Below are 15901 nucleotides of genomic sequence, written 5' to 3' on the forward strand. Positions count from 1 at the left end.
AAAGCAAAGGTACACCTCACGCTGAAAGAAGGAGCACAGCCCGTGTTCCGCCCGAAGAGACCAGTAGCGTACGCAATGTACAAGACCATTGATGAAGAGTTGGACCGTTTGGAAAAGGCTGGAACCATAACACCAGTCGAGCACTCGGAGTGGGCAGCTCCGATAGTTGTCGTGAGGAAGGCGAGTGGAGCAATGAGGATCTGCGGTGATTATTCAACTGGCTTGAACGACGCCCTGCAGCCGCACCAGTATCCTCCTCCGCTGCCACAGGACATCTTTGCGAAACTGGCCAACTGCAAGGTAATTAGTCAAATCGATCTTTCCGATGCATTCCTACAGGTCGAGGTAGAGAAAGAATCCCGCGAAATGCTGAAAATAAATACGCATCGGGGACTCTACCGCTACAATCGACTTCCTCCGGGGGTCAAGGCAGCACCAGGAGCATTTCAGCAGATTATTTATTTATTTATTTAGATATACCAACAGGCCGACAGTGGCCCCAATGGTTCTGCCCTAATATTAAAATACTTAAAAGAAACATACATTGCTTGTCAACAATTAAAATGAACCTAACGATAAACAGAGAGCATGATTTACTAAATTTCTCTGACTTCAGTCAGAACATCTGAGAATAGGCGGCGTAATGTAGTCCGGGGCATGTGGTAATCGAACTTAGATGAGACACGGTTAAAAGTCCTATGAATTCCATCGATAGCGGTGTTCATCCCGTAGTTCGTTCTGCGCAATGGAGGTCGTAGCATTAAATTATTCCGAAGTGCTCGAGGTTGAACGTTGAGGTCAATTTCGTGGAGAATCGCTGGACAGTCTATTCTGTTTTGAAGAACGTCGGCGGCGAACATCGCTTTCGAGATGTCTCTTCGTGTTCGAAGGGTCTCGATGTCGATCAACAAGCAACGGCTTTCATAGCTCGGCAAACGATAAGGATCTCGCCACGGTAATCTGCGTAGTGCGAATCGAATGAACCTCTGTTGAACCGATTCGATGTGTTCCGCACCATTAAGGTAAATTGGACTCCATACAGGTGAACTGAATTCAAGAATAGGACGCAATAACGAACAGTACAGCGATTTCAAACAGTGAACATCGTTAAAAATTTTACATAATCGCATAATGAAGCCTAATGTTCTCGATGCCTTATCGACGACGTACGCTACATGCTGTTTGAAGGTAAACTGGGAATCCATGATTACTCCTAAATCTTTCACATGGTTAACCCGGCATATCTCCACATCAGAAAAGGTGTACTTGAAACGAACAGGCTCTTTTTTCCTGGAGAAAGAAATCACCGAGCATTTGTTTGGGTTCACTAGCATCCGGTTTAGATCGCACCACCATGCGAAACGATCTAACTCATTTTGCAGCGTAATTGCATCGGCGGTCGTGCGGATTTGCTGAAATATTTTCAGGTCGACTGCGAACGAGAGCTTAGGCCCTTTCAACACATGGTTCACGTCATTGAAGTATATCGAGAAAAATAGAGGCCCGAGATGGCTTCCTTGTGGAATTCCAGAAGTTCCTACGAAAACATCCGACTGAGAATCCCCTATGGATACGAGCATCCGTCGATCGGTGAGATAGGAGTCAATCCATCTCAGAAACGAACCGTGTAATCCAAGCTTCTGAAACTTAGCGATCATTATAGCGTGGTTTATCTTGTCGAAAGCGGCGGATAGGTCGGTGTAGATAACGTCTGTTTGATTTCGTTCTGCCAAACTTGTAGTGATATGGGCAGGGATGGGAAAAGTACTGGAGCAAACATTTACCGCCTCTACATTTACATCTTTCTACACGACCATCAAAATCCAAAGCAAACCATGACGGTTCAAAACAAAAAATGTCACGGCTCTTCAAAAAATGTAATCTTCTTCTTCCTAACGTTTTTCAACCCCGAATGCGAAATGACTCGAGCACAGTGGTGACACGATTTTTGCGGTTTTCGGGGTTTTGCATTTTTGCTCGATAAAGGCAGTATGAAATTGAACTTGTTTATATGTATCGTAACGGAATGATTGTGGTCTTTCTGTTAGAGCTAATAGATTTCAATTAGTTGAAAACACAAGCGAAATATTAGCGATTGAATGATTTAACACTTTTTTCAATCATTCAGCTTGGAATGGCTGCCCGAAAATGGTCATAGTGGAGAGACAAAAACAGTCAAGCAGTGTGTGAACCGTTGGCAGCGCAACGCCTGATGGTATTGATGCTGCTGCTGCTTTGTGTTTTGGTGGAATGGCAGAATCGATGAACTGTGGTGAATTGTGGTCACAGTTCCCAAGACTGGATATGGGACGAAAGACACAACAAATTTGTGGTTGTCGATCGGCCAGGCATAAAACCGTGTTGTTCTTCGCTCAAATAGTGTTTACAATGAGAAAAAAGTGGCTCCATAACGACAAGTTCGAACAATTTTGATACTGCGCATAATGATGTTCTACCACGGTAGTTGTTGATATCATATCGGCGACCTTTCTTGTACACTGGGTACATATGAGCGAATTATTTTAGTTAGTAGATATCATGTTAGCTGGACTGAAGTGCACGTCGGGCTATCTCGACGATGTGTTAGTAGGTGGTGTGGACGAAGAAGACCATCAACGGAATCTCGAAAATGTCCTCCGTCGACTTCAAGAGTACGGCTTCACCATCAAAGCAGAGAAGTGTTCGTTTGGCCAACAGCAAATCAAATACGTTGGTCACCTTATTGATGAGCACGGATTGCGCCCGGATCCGGCCAAAATAGAAGCGATTCGCAACATGCCAGCACCCACCGACGTCTCGGGAGTGCGTTCTTTCCTAGGGGCAATTAACTATTACGGGAAATTTGTCCCTAGTATGCGAACGCTAAGGTACCCTCTTGACGAGCTCCTTAAGCAAGGAAAGAAGTTCGTCTGGTCGTCCGAATGTCAGCAAGCGTTCGAGAATTTCAAGAAAATCCTGTCTTCCGACTTGCTCCTCACACACTATAACCCGGAGTTGGACATCATCGTGTCGGCTGATGCGTCTTCCATCGGAGTCGGGGCCACAATAAGCCACAAGTTACCCGACGGCTCTATCAAAGTGGTCCAGCATGCGTCCAGAGCGTTAACCTCAGCTGAGCAAGCATACAGTCAGCCAGATCGCGAAGGGCTCGCGATAATTTTCGCCGTAACCAAGTTCCATAAGATGGTTTTCGGCCGAAAATTCACGTTGCAGACGGATCACGCCCACTTCTTCGGATCTTTGGGTCGAAAAAGGGCATTCCCGTCTACACGGCCAATCGTTTGCAACGCTGGGCGCTACAGCTGCTGATGTACGATTTCAAGATCGTCTACGTCAACACGGACAAGTTCGGCAACGCAGATGTCTTGTCAAGGTTAATTCAACATCACGTGAAGCCGGAAGAGGATTTCATGGTGGCTAGCATTGTGCTGGAGAAGGATGTGAAGGCGTTAGCTACAAATTCAATCGACGCGCTTCCGCTCGACTTCAAAATGGTCCAGGAAGCGACACGTTCTGATCCAGATATGGGAAAACTCTACCGCTTTATCCAAGAAGGTTGGCCACAGTCAAAGTCCGCCATCACAAGCCGTGAGATCAAGAGTTTCTACGATCGTCGAGAGTCCTTATCAACAGTACAAGGCTGCATCATGTTCGGTGAACGTTTGGTTATTCCATCGAGCTACCGGAAGCGGTGTCTGCATCATCTCCACCGAGGACATCCGGGAATGCAGCGCATGAAGGCGATAGCTCGAAGCTATGTCTACTGGCCATCGTTAGATGAGGACATCGTTGTTTACGTTGGTTCCTGCCATCATTGCGAAGCTTTGAATGTTTTCCAAATGACTTACCGAGCTACACCGAATCCAGCCACACCCGAAGGAAAATCACCATCAGAAGCAATGTTCGGTCGCAGGATTCGTATCAGTCTTGACCTGCTCCGTCCGCCAACAGCTCCTGCTCTTGAGTCGAGGGATGAACATCTCCAAAGATCATTCAAAAAAGGCGATTGTGTGTATGCAAAGGTTTACTCAAACAACCAATGGAGATGGGCGCCTGGAGTGGTTTTGGAACCAATTGGACGTGTCATGTTCAACGTGTGGGTGGAAGATAAGCGCATGGTTCGGTCTCATATCAATCAGCTCCGAACTCGTGTGACAGACGACAAGCCACCAACGAAGCACATCAAACCATCACCAAAGCTACCGTTGGATATCTTGCTTAAGGCCTAGAATCTGCCCGAACTACGTTCCACATCAAGCGCTATCGCCACATCTCCAGTCTCACCACCACCTACGCCTGCTACAACCGTCAAGCCTCTATCACCAATGCTTGGACAACCGTCTGAGCAATTCACGCCGTTGAAGCCTACACTTATACCCGAAGCACCTGCCCGAGTGTGGGTGTCACCACCGCGTCTAGGTCGTCATCGTCCTCGTCTGGGTTAACATCATCCTCCAATCCAAGCTCTGTAATGTCTTCGTCATCGGAGTTTCTATCAGCCAATGAAAACCATACAGCTGTTCAGGTACCTCGTCGCTCTTCTCGCTCTAGAAGACCGCCGATTCGGTTTGACCAGGTCCGTCACACTCGAGCTCAGATTGGGTACCACTTCTAGTACTGCATTTCGTCCCTCGGTAGTGCAAAAGGTACCCAAGTTTGACAGATCGCAGTACACTTTTCACGGCATTCTAGATTACCTTATGAGCCATAAAATTTTGGGCAACTGTAAGGGACATGGAGGTCTTTAATTTGTCTTTGGTTTGACCCCTATCAGCTGTATTGAGGAGGGAGATGTTGGGGACAAATGGACATCCCTACCAATGATCCACCAACACTACCGCTGAGCTCACTGGTGGGACTGGTGGCAGTTGTATCTGTCACCTGTCGATGCTATACCAACAAGAATGTTTATGTTCAGTATGTTTATTATGAAGTACCGCGTGTAACGTGTCAATAGTTTGTAACCGTTTTAAATAAAGTTTTAGTTCGTTGTTTGTTACGTCGCGTGTTTTACTCGCTCACGAGAATGTACTCGGTCATCGCCAACGCGGGAACGTAAAATCTTCGATTTGCGAAAAATGAGTCCGCTGAAAACATCGACCCGACTCGACGCAATCCCGCACTTCTACCAACGCCTCCGCACATGTAAAAACTTCTGCAATAATCCTGTGGTGTGAAAGAAATGCGCAATATTATTTTAATTTCAATCCTAACTTCATGACCCATAAGCTCTATGCGTATGATTGTTCATTATTTTTGAGCTAAATAAACCAGTTTATATCTGTACATCAGAAGAAAAGAAAAACTACTAAGAATATCTTGCAGCGTAAAGTTAAAGTGATCAAATATTCATCCACTCTACGCACCTAATTTCATTATATATAATGAATGTAATACATTGGGATATGCTATGCTCCGCGTATGATACGAAACGGCATTCATTAGAAAATATTTTTAGAATAAAGTTTTTTTTTCTTCCTAATTATGTTCTCACAACTGTATACTGCTTCGCGACTAAAAATGGATGAACCAACGTGCGAAGTTCGATTTTTGACCAACTTCGCCGTGTCGCGTGTCACTTCGCTATGGATCAATGCACGAGTTCACTAATATGACTTTTGAGCGCTGCCGAATTCATTCGTTGCCATGGTCACGTAAATAACACGGCACCGCCCAAACGTCAGATAGTGAACTCGTGCACTGGTCCATAGTGCGCATCTATGCCCTCCGCCGTGTGTATTATGCGCACTATTGAGAATCGAGTTGCAACACGGCGAAGTTGGTCAAAAATCAAACTTCGCACGTTGGTTAACCCATTTTTCAACGCGAAGCAGTATATGAGAAACAAAATCTCGATTACTTGCTTGAATCGACGTAGGGGAAGTGGTGGTAAAATGAACAGGGGTGGTAAAATGAACACCGTGCCTTTTACCGAGAAAAAACAAATTTTGATGCATTTTTATCACGCACGGGCGATTTAGAGCATAAATCTCAGTGTTCAAGTTGATACGTAGGTCAATTGAAGTGAAAATATCAACGAAATCTAAGATTTTAGAAAACCATGTTTGAAAATTAGAACTGACATAACTTTTAGCTCGGACGACTTGAGGTTTTTCAGTGAGGATGATATCGTTATGATATGACGGCAAATCTGATACCTTTAGAATTCTTTTTGAATGGGTTACAATCATTAATGGATGTATTTTCGGTGGGGCAATGAAAATTTTCAGAAATATTTGTTTTGTCTACGTTTTTTGCATGGTGTTCATTTTACCACCAACCGCTGTTCATTTTACCCACATAGTGCAGGTAAAATGAACCGCTTTTTGATAGCGATGAAAACATGTTAAAATTTAGCTATTTTAGTCTGAATTCATGTCGCTGCTATAGATTACATCCCTATTTTTGATGTTGTGCGATAGAACTAAACAAATTTCTCGTTTTTCTATCAGAAACAAGATGATTTCCTTATGGTGTTCATTTTACCACCCCTTCCCCTAATAAAATTGAACAAGTAATCGAGATTTTGTTTTGTCCTTCTTCATAGCAAAATTTAGTCAAATCGTGTGGCTTAAATGTAGGAATCTGGATCCGTCTTCGTTCGTTTATTGCAAGTCGGCATAGCTGTGATCCCGCAGTTTAAAAACCGAAAGCGCCATTAGAAATTTCGACATGTTACTCCTGCACTGAAATGAATTTTATTGTAGAAACAACTGAATCCATGGTAAAATTAAGAACTGCACCAACGATTTTCAACCGACTACATTAATCTGTTAACTCTACCATAACATAGTCAACAAGAAAATATATTCTGTTTATTTAACCAGAGTTGTAGTGTATATGACTAGAAACATTCTAGATTTGACAAGTTTGGCATTGTACTTTTCACCATACTGTGTTGTACGGTGGGTGTCACGGATTGAAATACAATGCTTTGTAGTCGCGGCTACTATGGACATAGTCACATTTACTACACGACTCAGTGATTTTTACCAGATTATAGTAAACTTAACAGATTTTTGTAGTCGGTTGAAAATCGTTGGTGCAGTTCTTAATTCTACCATGGATTCGGTAGATTATACAACAAAATTTGTTTGCGTGTGAGAAGTATGCCAAACTTGCCGCCGCTGAGCTCTAACTATGTTTTGGCGGCGCACTTATCGATCCCAAAAACGCCGCCCGTCATCATCGACTGATGACGGATGACGTATCTGTTGTCATCATCCTCTTTGTGGTGGGTGGTTGTCATTTTCGTACGAGATTTTCTGCGGTGCGGACGGGAACGCTGCAAAATAATCTGGAAAAAGAATTGAAATTTGTGATCACTGCAGTGCACTGACGACTAGAAAAAATACGAATACCATTCCATTGTAGGTAGAAGTGTGTAAAACCTTGATTTATCAGTCGTAATAACGCGGGGCGTTATCAGCAGTTCGAGAGAGTGTAAACATCCAATCGCTGGATTGGGATTCTTCCCGAGGGTTTCCTAGGTAAGCCATAGAAGTTCATTTGCGAATCGGACAGCAGCACTTGACGAGTTCTATTTTTGCAGGATTACTGTCCCTGTATATACAAAGAGGACCTTGAAGAAACTGTTGGTGCTTTAGGCCAGCTAGGGAAAAGCTGCGACAGGGCAAATTAGCATAACAATTTGCTTACGACACAAATCTTCGAAGGAACAGTGAACCAGCTGTTTGTGGAATTCCCATCGGAACGCAGATTGTGGAAGAAGTGGGTGTGAAACGGGTCCGGAAGGCGTAACCAGAGTTGCTGTTTGTCATACAACTTCCAGGTTTAACTAGAAGCAGCTTGAGTGTGGTTGTTTGAGCCACTCATACCAAGACAGCTGCTGTAGACTAAGAAGACACTTAGTGGAGGAAGGTAAGTTAAAGCGTAAAACAATCAGTTTCGTGTCTAGTCTAGCGATATATTGCAACGGAGGTTGCTTATCGATGATTCATTTGTTTATATTTAGTTTTGCGTATGCTAGGGTTTGCCTTAATTGAATTAAATTTCGCCCACGGGAAGCAACTTGCGTTGGGCTTGAAGAAATGTGGAACTTTAATCTAGTTATTTTTTTCATTATAGATGAGTTATTCCTCGTTCGATAATAATGGGACCGGGTCCAACTCGAACACGAAAGAAGCGGACTTCCAGAAGTTGGCCCAAACCATCGCCACCAGCATCCAAAAGATTCTGCAGAATGGTAATTTCAATTTTTAGAATGGTTAACGATTTCGATGACTATGAAATTTATTATGCTTTACATTCTCAATCAAGAGAACGTTTTCGACGATTCCTGGGGAACTGATTTGGACGATTGGAAATTCAAAAATATGAAAGTCCCTGGCTATGAATGAATTTTTACATTCGCATCAAGAATCTTGCAGAGATTAGCTTATAATTGGTATATTTAACAAACGCTATAGTTTTTCCTGGCAAATTGAAAAATGCGAGGTTGTACCAATTTTGAAACCGGATAGAAATCCTGCCGAAGCGTATAGCTATTGTTCAATTCAGCTTGCTTTCTTCTTTCAGTCAAAAGTCGTTTTGAACAGAAGGATGGTCCACATCAACGAAAATTCAATTTTCGCCAATGAACAGTTCGGATTCCGACATGGACATTCGACCACTCATCAACTTTTACGTGTAACAAATTTGATTCGTTCCAACAAATCTGAAGGCTATTCTGCTGGTCTTGCTCTTCTAGTCATAGAAAAAGCATTCGACAGTGTTTGGCATGAAGGTTTGATTGTAAAATTAAAAAACTTTAATTTTCCAACATGCATTGTTAGAATAATTCAAAGTTATCTGTCAAATCGTACACTTCAGGTTAATTATCAGAACTCCAAGTCTGAAAGACTTCTTGTAAGAGCTGGTGTTCCTCAAGGCAGCATTTTGGGACTAATATTATGTAATATTTTCACATCTAACTTACCTCAGGGATGTCAAAAATCTTTGTTTGCGGATGACACAGGCCTCTCCGCCAAAGGACGAAGCCTGCGTGTCATCTGTAGTCGATTGCAAAAAAGTTTGGATATTTTTTCTTCATACTTGCAAAAATGGAAGATTTCTCCTAATGCTTCCAAAACTCAACTAATAATATTCCCACATAAACCTTTATTTGAAACCTTCAAGTAGACATGTTGTCACGATGAGAGGGGTTCCAATAAATTGGTCAGATGAAGTTAAATATCTAGGGCTCATGCTAGATAAGAATTTAACCTTATGAACAAGCTTTTGATATTCAAACAAATTTTCAGGCCAGCCATGTTGTATGCTGTACCGCTTTGGGCTAGCTGTTGTAATATCAGGAAAAAAGTTCTGCAGAGGATTCAAAATAAAATTTCGGAAATGATTTTTCACAGACTTCTTTGAAGGTTTGCCTTAAATTCTTTATGTGTTTTTTTTCCAAAAAACCTATCATGAATTTTTGTTTGAAGAAATTCCCTGAAGTATCCACGGAGGATTTTTTTTAGAGAAATCCTTACATAAAATCCCTGGCGAAATTCCTGGAGTTATTCTTGGAAAACTTAATTGACGAAAATCTGGAAGAAATCCTGAAAAAAAAACTCATGAGAAGCCACTGCTAGAAACTCTGGGGGGACTCTTTAGGGAATCATTGCATAAGTCACTGGAAGAATCTCTGTAGGTGTCCCTAGTATTTCTGGAGAAATCCTTGAAGGTACTTTTGGTGGAATTCGTGTTAACTCCCAGAGGAATCGCTGGATAAATTTCTAGTATCACTGCAAAGCTAATAGTGAAATCCTGAAAACTCTAGAGAAAAAACTGCAAGAACTCCTGGAGGTATTCCAGGCGCTTGAGGAGTTTTTGGAGGAACCCCTGGTGGATTATTGAACGAATCCATTGAAATATTATTGTGATAGAATTCCGGAGATATACCTAGAAGAATCTTTGAAGGTTTTCCTGGAAGACTTCTTGAAAGCACGCTTGAAGGAATTCTTAAAGTAATCACCATAAACAATTTTGAAGAAATTCATAAAAGAAATCATGGAATCCTGGGAAAGCCCATGGAGGAAATCTTGGAGGGGTTTCTAGGGAAATTGTTGATTGAAACTCAAGAGGAATTCCTGAAAAACACCTTGGGGAATATCTGGAGGAATTACTGGAAAATTCTCCTTCTTGGCATTAACGTCCCCACTGGGACAGAGCCGGCTACTCAGCGTAGTGTTCTAAGAGCACTTCCACAGTTATTACAGGGTGTCTACTACCTGGAAAAACCTGGAAAACCTGGAATTATCAGGGAATTTTGTTGAACCTGGAAAAAACCTGGAATTCTCAGGGAATTTCTCTAACAATCAGGGAAATTACTTTGAGGCAGTAATTCATGGTAGAATGTGTACATGACAAAGGATTTTCACGTCGAACCTCCCCAAAAAATTTCGGCTGCGCCGCTATCAAAACGCTCGTTTAGCTGTTCAGTGAATCTTATCGATTTCCCAAGACATGATTGTCTCCATTTTTGATGAAAGGTCTCTGAAGTCTTTTTTTAATCAATATGGTCTCTAAAGTATCTTTTTTTCCATATCTTGCTCTCAGTGAATTCTTATATAAAATCAAGTAGGCACCAAAGAAACCTTCAGAGACTGTTACGAGACTTTTCAACTAATTCTTTAAAATTTTAATGTCAGATCTCTCGAGGAAAACCTTCAGGAAAAATCCTTGTTGTTTCTCCAGAGATTACATCTGGAATACTTCCAGGGATTCCTATCTGGATCTTTCCGGAAATAATTTTAGAAATTCCTCTACCAATTCTCTTCGATATTCTCCCAGAGATTTTTATAGAAGATCTTGAGTAATTTATCCAGAATTTGCTCCAAGAAACATTATGTTAAGACTTTCTCTCGAAATTTTTCGATTAATCCTTCAATCAAATTTTCTAGTTGTTACTGTAGAAGATCTTCTAAGGATGTTTACTAAATATTTTCCAAGAAAAACCGCAAAGGTCAATTCCAGAGTTTTTGAAAGAAATTGCTCAGAGGTTTTTTTTTCAAGAAACCCGACACGAATTCATACGTCATTTCATCCACGGTACCTCCAAAGAATTGCTCTAAACTATCCTCGAGGGGCTATCCGAGAAAATCTTTTAAGAACTTTTAAAAGAATTCCTCAAACTCGACCCTGTGTTTCATCATGAAGTTCATCTAGACTTTTTTATTTCGTTCTAAAAATTACTCCAGAATTTCATCGAATAATTACAACTGCAGTCGAGTCTAGTACATGACACTAAAGACGGCCTTACAGTTGAGGTCGAAATACGCGTATCTGTCAAAGGATACAAACTATAGTAGAATTAAATTGTATAGTACTAAATTCGGTTTTTATTCACTTACAACTGCAGTTCTCCAAACATTTCTCAAAAAAAAAACCCATAGAATTTACAAAAGTGATAAAAGTTTAAGGTTCCATTCTAATTAACACATGCCAGAAAATTACATTTTGCCAGAAAATTACACACATATTTTTTTAAATTAATAATCAGCGTTAGGATTTTGATCCGTGTAATCCGATCGAACCATATTCGGAAATCCTCGTCAGATTTCTCGAGGAAAACCTTCAGGAAAAATCCTTGTTGTTTCTCCAGAGATTACATCTGGAATACTTCCAGGGATTCCTATCTGGATCTTTCCGGAAATTATTTTAGAAATTCCTTTTTTTTTTTTTTTTTTTTTTGTCGGTAGCGATAGGGGTAGGGTGCCGGTGCCATTAGTGGACTACCTAAGCTATAAAAAATCATAAAAAAATAACGAAAAGCCTTAGCAGTGATCTTTTGGCGTCAACAGAAAGATTTCAACCTCTACTATATGGAAAAAATATAAAAAGAGTGATAAAACTAATTTTTTAACATAAAATCGCTTGAGCCACTATTGGTACACGTGTTCCAGTAGTTGCGCTAGTGCTCCAGTAGTAGACGTTTGGGAATTATACAAGGAATTTTGAACAAAAAGGCAAATTTTTACACAGGTTTAACATTTTTCCCTTCGAACAGCAACTAATATCTTTCGAATGAAGCATTAAGATCATCGCTGGGACTGTTCATCATTTTTATACATCCATTTTAAAAACTGCTTCCATCCGTTGATCCACTACTGGAACACGACGGCAACTATTGGTGCAAGGGAGCCAATTTTTTGCGTAAACTTAATTATTTATATGACTTTTTGATGAAATAAAAAGCTGAAATTTGGCAAATCGACTAAACTAGAGGCGATCTGTCCACCAAAAATAGCACATGTCGTTTTTATCAAAACATGTACGTTTTATTCCATAGTCCAATCTACTGGTACATTACAACCATTGGTACCGGCACCCTAGTACTGGCACTTTTAATCTGCCCTAAGCTCCTTCCCAGCATTTGCTTTTATAAGCCTCTATTGCGTTCATCACACAGACGTTCCTAAGCAATGTTGCTCAAATGGTCACTGTGTACCCTAGCAGCAATCAGCCCTTACCGTAGTTTTGCAGTCTAGTAGTTCAGACTACTATCAAACTATGATAAGGCCTTAAATGTTACTAGAGTGGTTAAAGTGAAGAACGAAATAGTTTTATTAAAAGGTCCCCATTCCCCATTTTATTTTATTATTCACTGTCACATAATTGCCTCACTTTTGCTGTCGTCACTTTTGTTTTTGACACTAGCACTTCTATATCCGATTATCATGTATGAACTTTCGTTATCACTTTCCACTATCACAGCTAAAAGTTTAACCAATATTACATCACGCCACTTTCATACCAATTTATTTTATTACCAATAATTGAAAGATGTTTTTTTAATTACTATTTAATTGAACTACGAATTATCACAACGACCGTAACAAAAAAATACTTCGATCACTTCTATTGCACTCGCTGTTATTATGAACACTGTCATTGTAAAAGTGTAAAGAACTAGGCAATAGTGTGTTTGTTTAAAGAAATAAGTGCATACTGTTATTATTATGTCTGTGGTATTAACTTAACCCTCACAATCACTTCAAATGCAATTTCAACAGTTTATCATCACAATGCAATTCATCAAGTATCATTATCACCCTCACAATCATTAATTTTATAACGACGAATGTTACACAGAAACTCACCGAATACTCACTTTTAAGTCACATAACAAAAAGTTGGATCATGCGTTAGCTTCGAAACCTATCCACCATTACCGATTAGTACAAAGGATGCTACAATTCATCTAACAAACTGCAACTACAAGTAGTGGTGCATAAGTAACTACTGAGCCCTGGCGGTCCCTCCATTCGAAGAGTTCCTGATAATATGCAGAAACATATTAACAGATCCTCAGCCTGCAAGCAGCCGTTTCATGATAAATCATGATCCGTTAGAGGTGTGCCAAAGTATTGGGAAGGTGATATTTTATACAAACGGATATTATTTTACGGTGCACCTTTACTTTGGCACCGTCAATCCCCATGATCCAGGCCAGGGGAAATTATTTTAGAAATTCCTCTACCAATTCTCTTCGATATTCTCCCAGAGATTTTTATAGAAGATCTTGAGTAATTTATCCAGAATTTGCTCCAGGAAACATTATGTTAAGACTTTCTCTCGAAATTTTTCGATTAATCCTTCAATCAAATTTTCTAGTTGTTACTGTAGAAGATCTTCTAAGGATGTTTACTGTATATTTTCCAAGAAAAACCGCAAAGGTCAATTCCAGAGTCTTGAAAGAAATTGCTCAGAGGTTTTTTTTTTCAAGAAACCCGACACGAATTGATACGTCATTTCATCCACGGTACCTCCAAAGAATTGCTCTAAACTATCCTCGAGGGGCTATCCGAGAAAATCTTTTAAGAACTTTTAAAAGAATTCCTCAAACTCGACCCTGTGTTTCATCATGAAGTTCATCTAGACTTTTTTATTTCGTTCTAAAAATTACTCCAGAATTTCATCGAATAATTACAACTGCAGTCGAGTCTAGTACATGACACTAAAGACGGCCTTACAGTTGAGGTCGAAATACGCGTATCTGTCGAAGGATACAAACTATAGTAGAATTAAATTGTATAGTACTAAATTCGGTTTTTCATTCACTTACAACTGCAGTTCTCCAAACATTTCTCAAAAAAAAACCCATAGAATTTACAAAAGTGATAAAAGTTTAAGGTTCCATTCTAATTAACACATGCCAGAAAATTACATTTTGCCAGAAAATTACACACATATTTTTTAATTATCAATTCAACAAGAAAATCTTCTAAAAATTTCTCAAGGGTCTATGAGTTCTTCTAGCAACCGGATGACTTAAAAACTTACACAAGTTTCATCAAAGATTGCTTTCAAATTTTCTTTAGAAATACCTCATTGAACATTTTCTCAAATTTCTGAAAAATTTCATTCACATTTCCATGCAGAAATGCCTAGAAAAAATCCTGGAAGTATACTTCGACAAATATTTAAAGACTTCCTTGAAAAATCTCAAAGAATTATTGTAGGAATTCCTAAAGAAATCTGAGTAATTCCTGGAGTCATCCTTAAAAAAAATGAAGTTGAAATGTTAAATAAATATTGATGGACAATTTTTAAGAAATCCCTAGACGCATCTTTGGAGAAACTTCTGGTTGAATTTTTGAAGAAGCTCTAAACGGAAGTCTTAGAGTATGCCCTAGGAAAATCGATGGAAGAATCACTGGATAAAATCTTGGAGGACTTTGGGCTTTCTTGAAAAACATCCGAAAAAATCAGTAAAGACATTCCTAGCGATCTCTGAGTTAATTTCTGCGATTATATTCAGCAAAAACCAGGTTGTGTTTTTGAGATATGTAAAACAAAATTCTTTTACGAATTCATTAGGAAAATTCTCGAAGGGGTCCATGGGAAATAATCACTACATGAACTCCATTTAAGAAGCATTTAAGAGGAGAGCTAGCCTCTTGCTGCAAATCTCATAAATAAAGATATCCATCCATGTATCCTAGCCTGAGTAAATATCTGGATCTTTGGACCAGGCTTGGGAACTGTGACCATTATTTACCACAGTTACCATCGATTCTGCCAGTCAATCACAACACAAAGCAGAAGCAGCATCTATACCATCAGGTGTTGCGCTGCCAACGGTTCACACACTTCAATGTTTTTGTCTCTCCACTATGATCGTTTTCGGGCAGCCATCTCGAGGTGAATGATTGAAAAAAATGTTAAATAATTCAATCGCTAATATTTCGCTTGTGTTTTCAACTAATTTAAATCTATTAGCTCTAACAGCAAGAGCACAATCATTCCGTTGCGATACATAATAAACAAGTTCAATTTCATGCTACCTTTATCGAGCAAAAATGCAAAACCCCGAAAACCGCAAAAATCGTGTCACCACTGTGCTCGAGTCATCTCGCATTCGGGTTTGAAAAAACGTTGGGAAGAAGAAGATTACAGTTTTGAAGAGCCGTGACATTTTTTTTTTTGAACGGTCATGGTTTGCTTTGGATTTTGATGGTCGTGTAAAAAAATGTGAATGTCGAGGTGGTAAATGTTTGCTACAGTACATTTCCCATCCCTGCTTTGGACAAATACTTGAAATAATTTCTGGAGAAATTCCTTGAGAAAATAATTGAAAAAATTGTCGAAAAAAATGTTTACATGTATATTTAATTGAGAAATATTGTCGAAAACATCTGTAAGTATATTTTTTTTTGCCCATTTAGCTATCTTAAGTAAGCAAAGTGCCCATGAAAACCATTTGAGATTTCTTCACTCAACGCGGTCCAAAAATGAATAGTGCATTATCTGTTTTTGCACAAGTACGCTGTTCAATAAATTTTACGGGTTAAGCATACTGTAAAGTGCTTCCGTTTAGTTTACAATGATGATCAGAGCTCTCACAAGCGATATAAAAATGAGTCTTCTTCTCAAATACAATTAAGGTTTTGTATCA

At 39.8% G+C, this 15901-nt stretch overlaps 1 protein-coding gene across 3 annotated transcripts in view; it reads left to right on the top strand.

Moving 5' to 3' along the window:
* The first annotated feature begins 7247 nt into the window (after window positions 1-7247).
* Window positions 7248-15901, top strand: part of LOC5579978 (syntaxin-7) — a 28271-nt gene continuing 19617 nt past the window's right edge. The window contains exons 1-3 of one of the 3 annotated variants that reach the window (XM_021841708.1): window positions 7248-7490; window positions 7553-7881; window positions 8089-8206. In XM_021841708.1, coding sequence (XP_021697400.1) covers window positions 8089-8206 — 118 coding nt within the window. In that variant the 5' untranslated portion in view covers window positions 7248-7490; window positions 7553-7881. Of the gene's footprint in view, window positions 7491-7552; window positions 7882-7959; window positions 7982-8001; window positions 8024-8088; window positions 8207-15901 lie in introns of those variants that run through there. The other 2 variants (XM_021841709.1, XM_001658555.3) reach the window with 2 other exon arrangements.

This window comes from Aedes aegypti, chromosome 2 (genome assembly GCF_002204515.2).
Source record: "Aedes aegypti strain LVP_AGWG chromosome 2, AaegL5.0 Primary Assembly, whole genome shotgun sequence".
Lineage (NCBI taxonomy): Eukaryota > Metazoa > Arthropoda > Insecta > Diptera > Culicidae > Aedes > Aedes aegypti.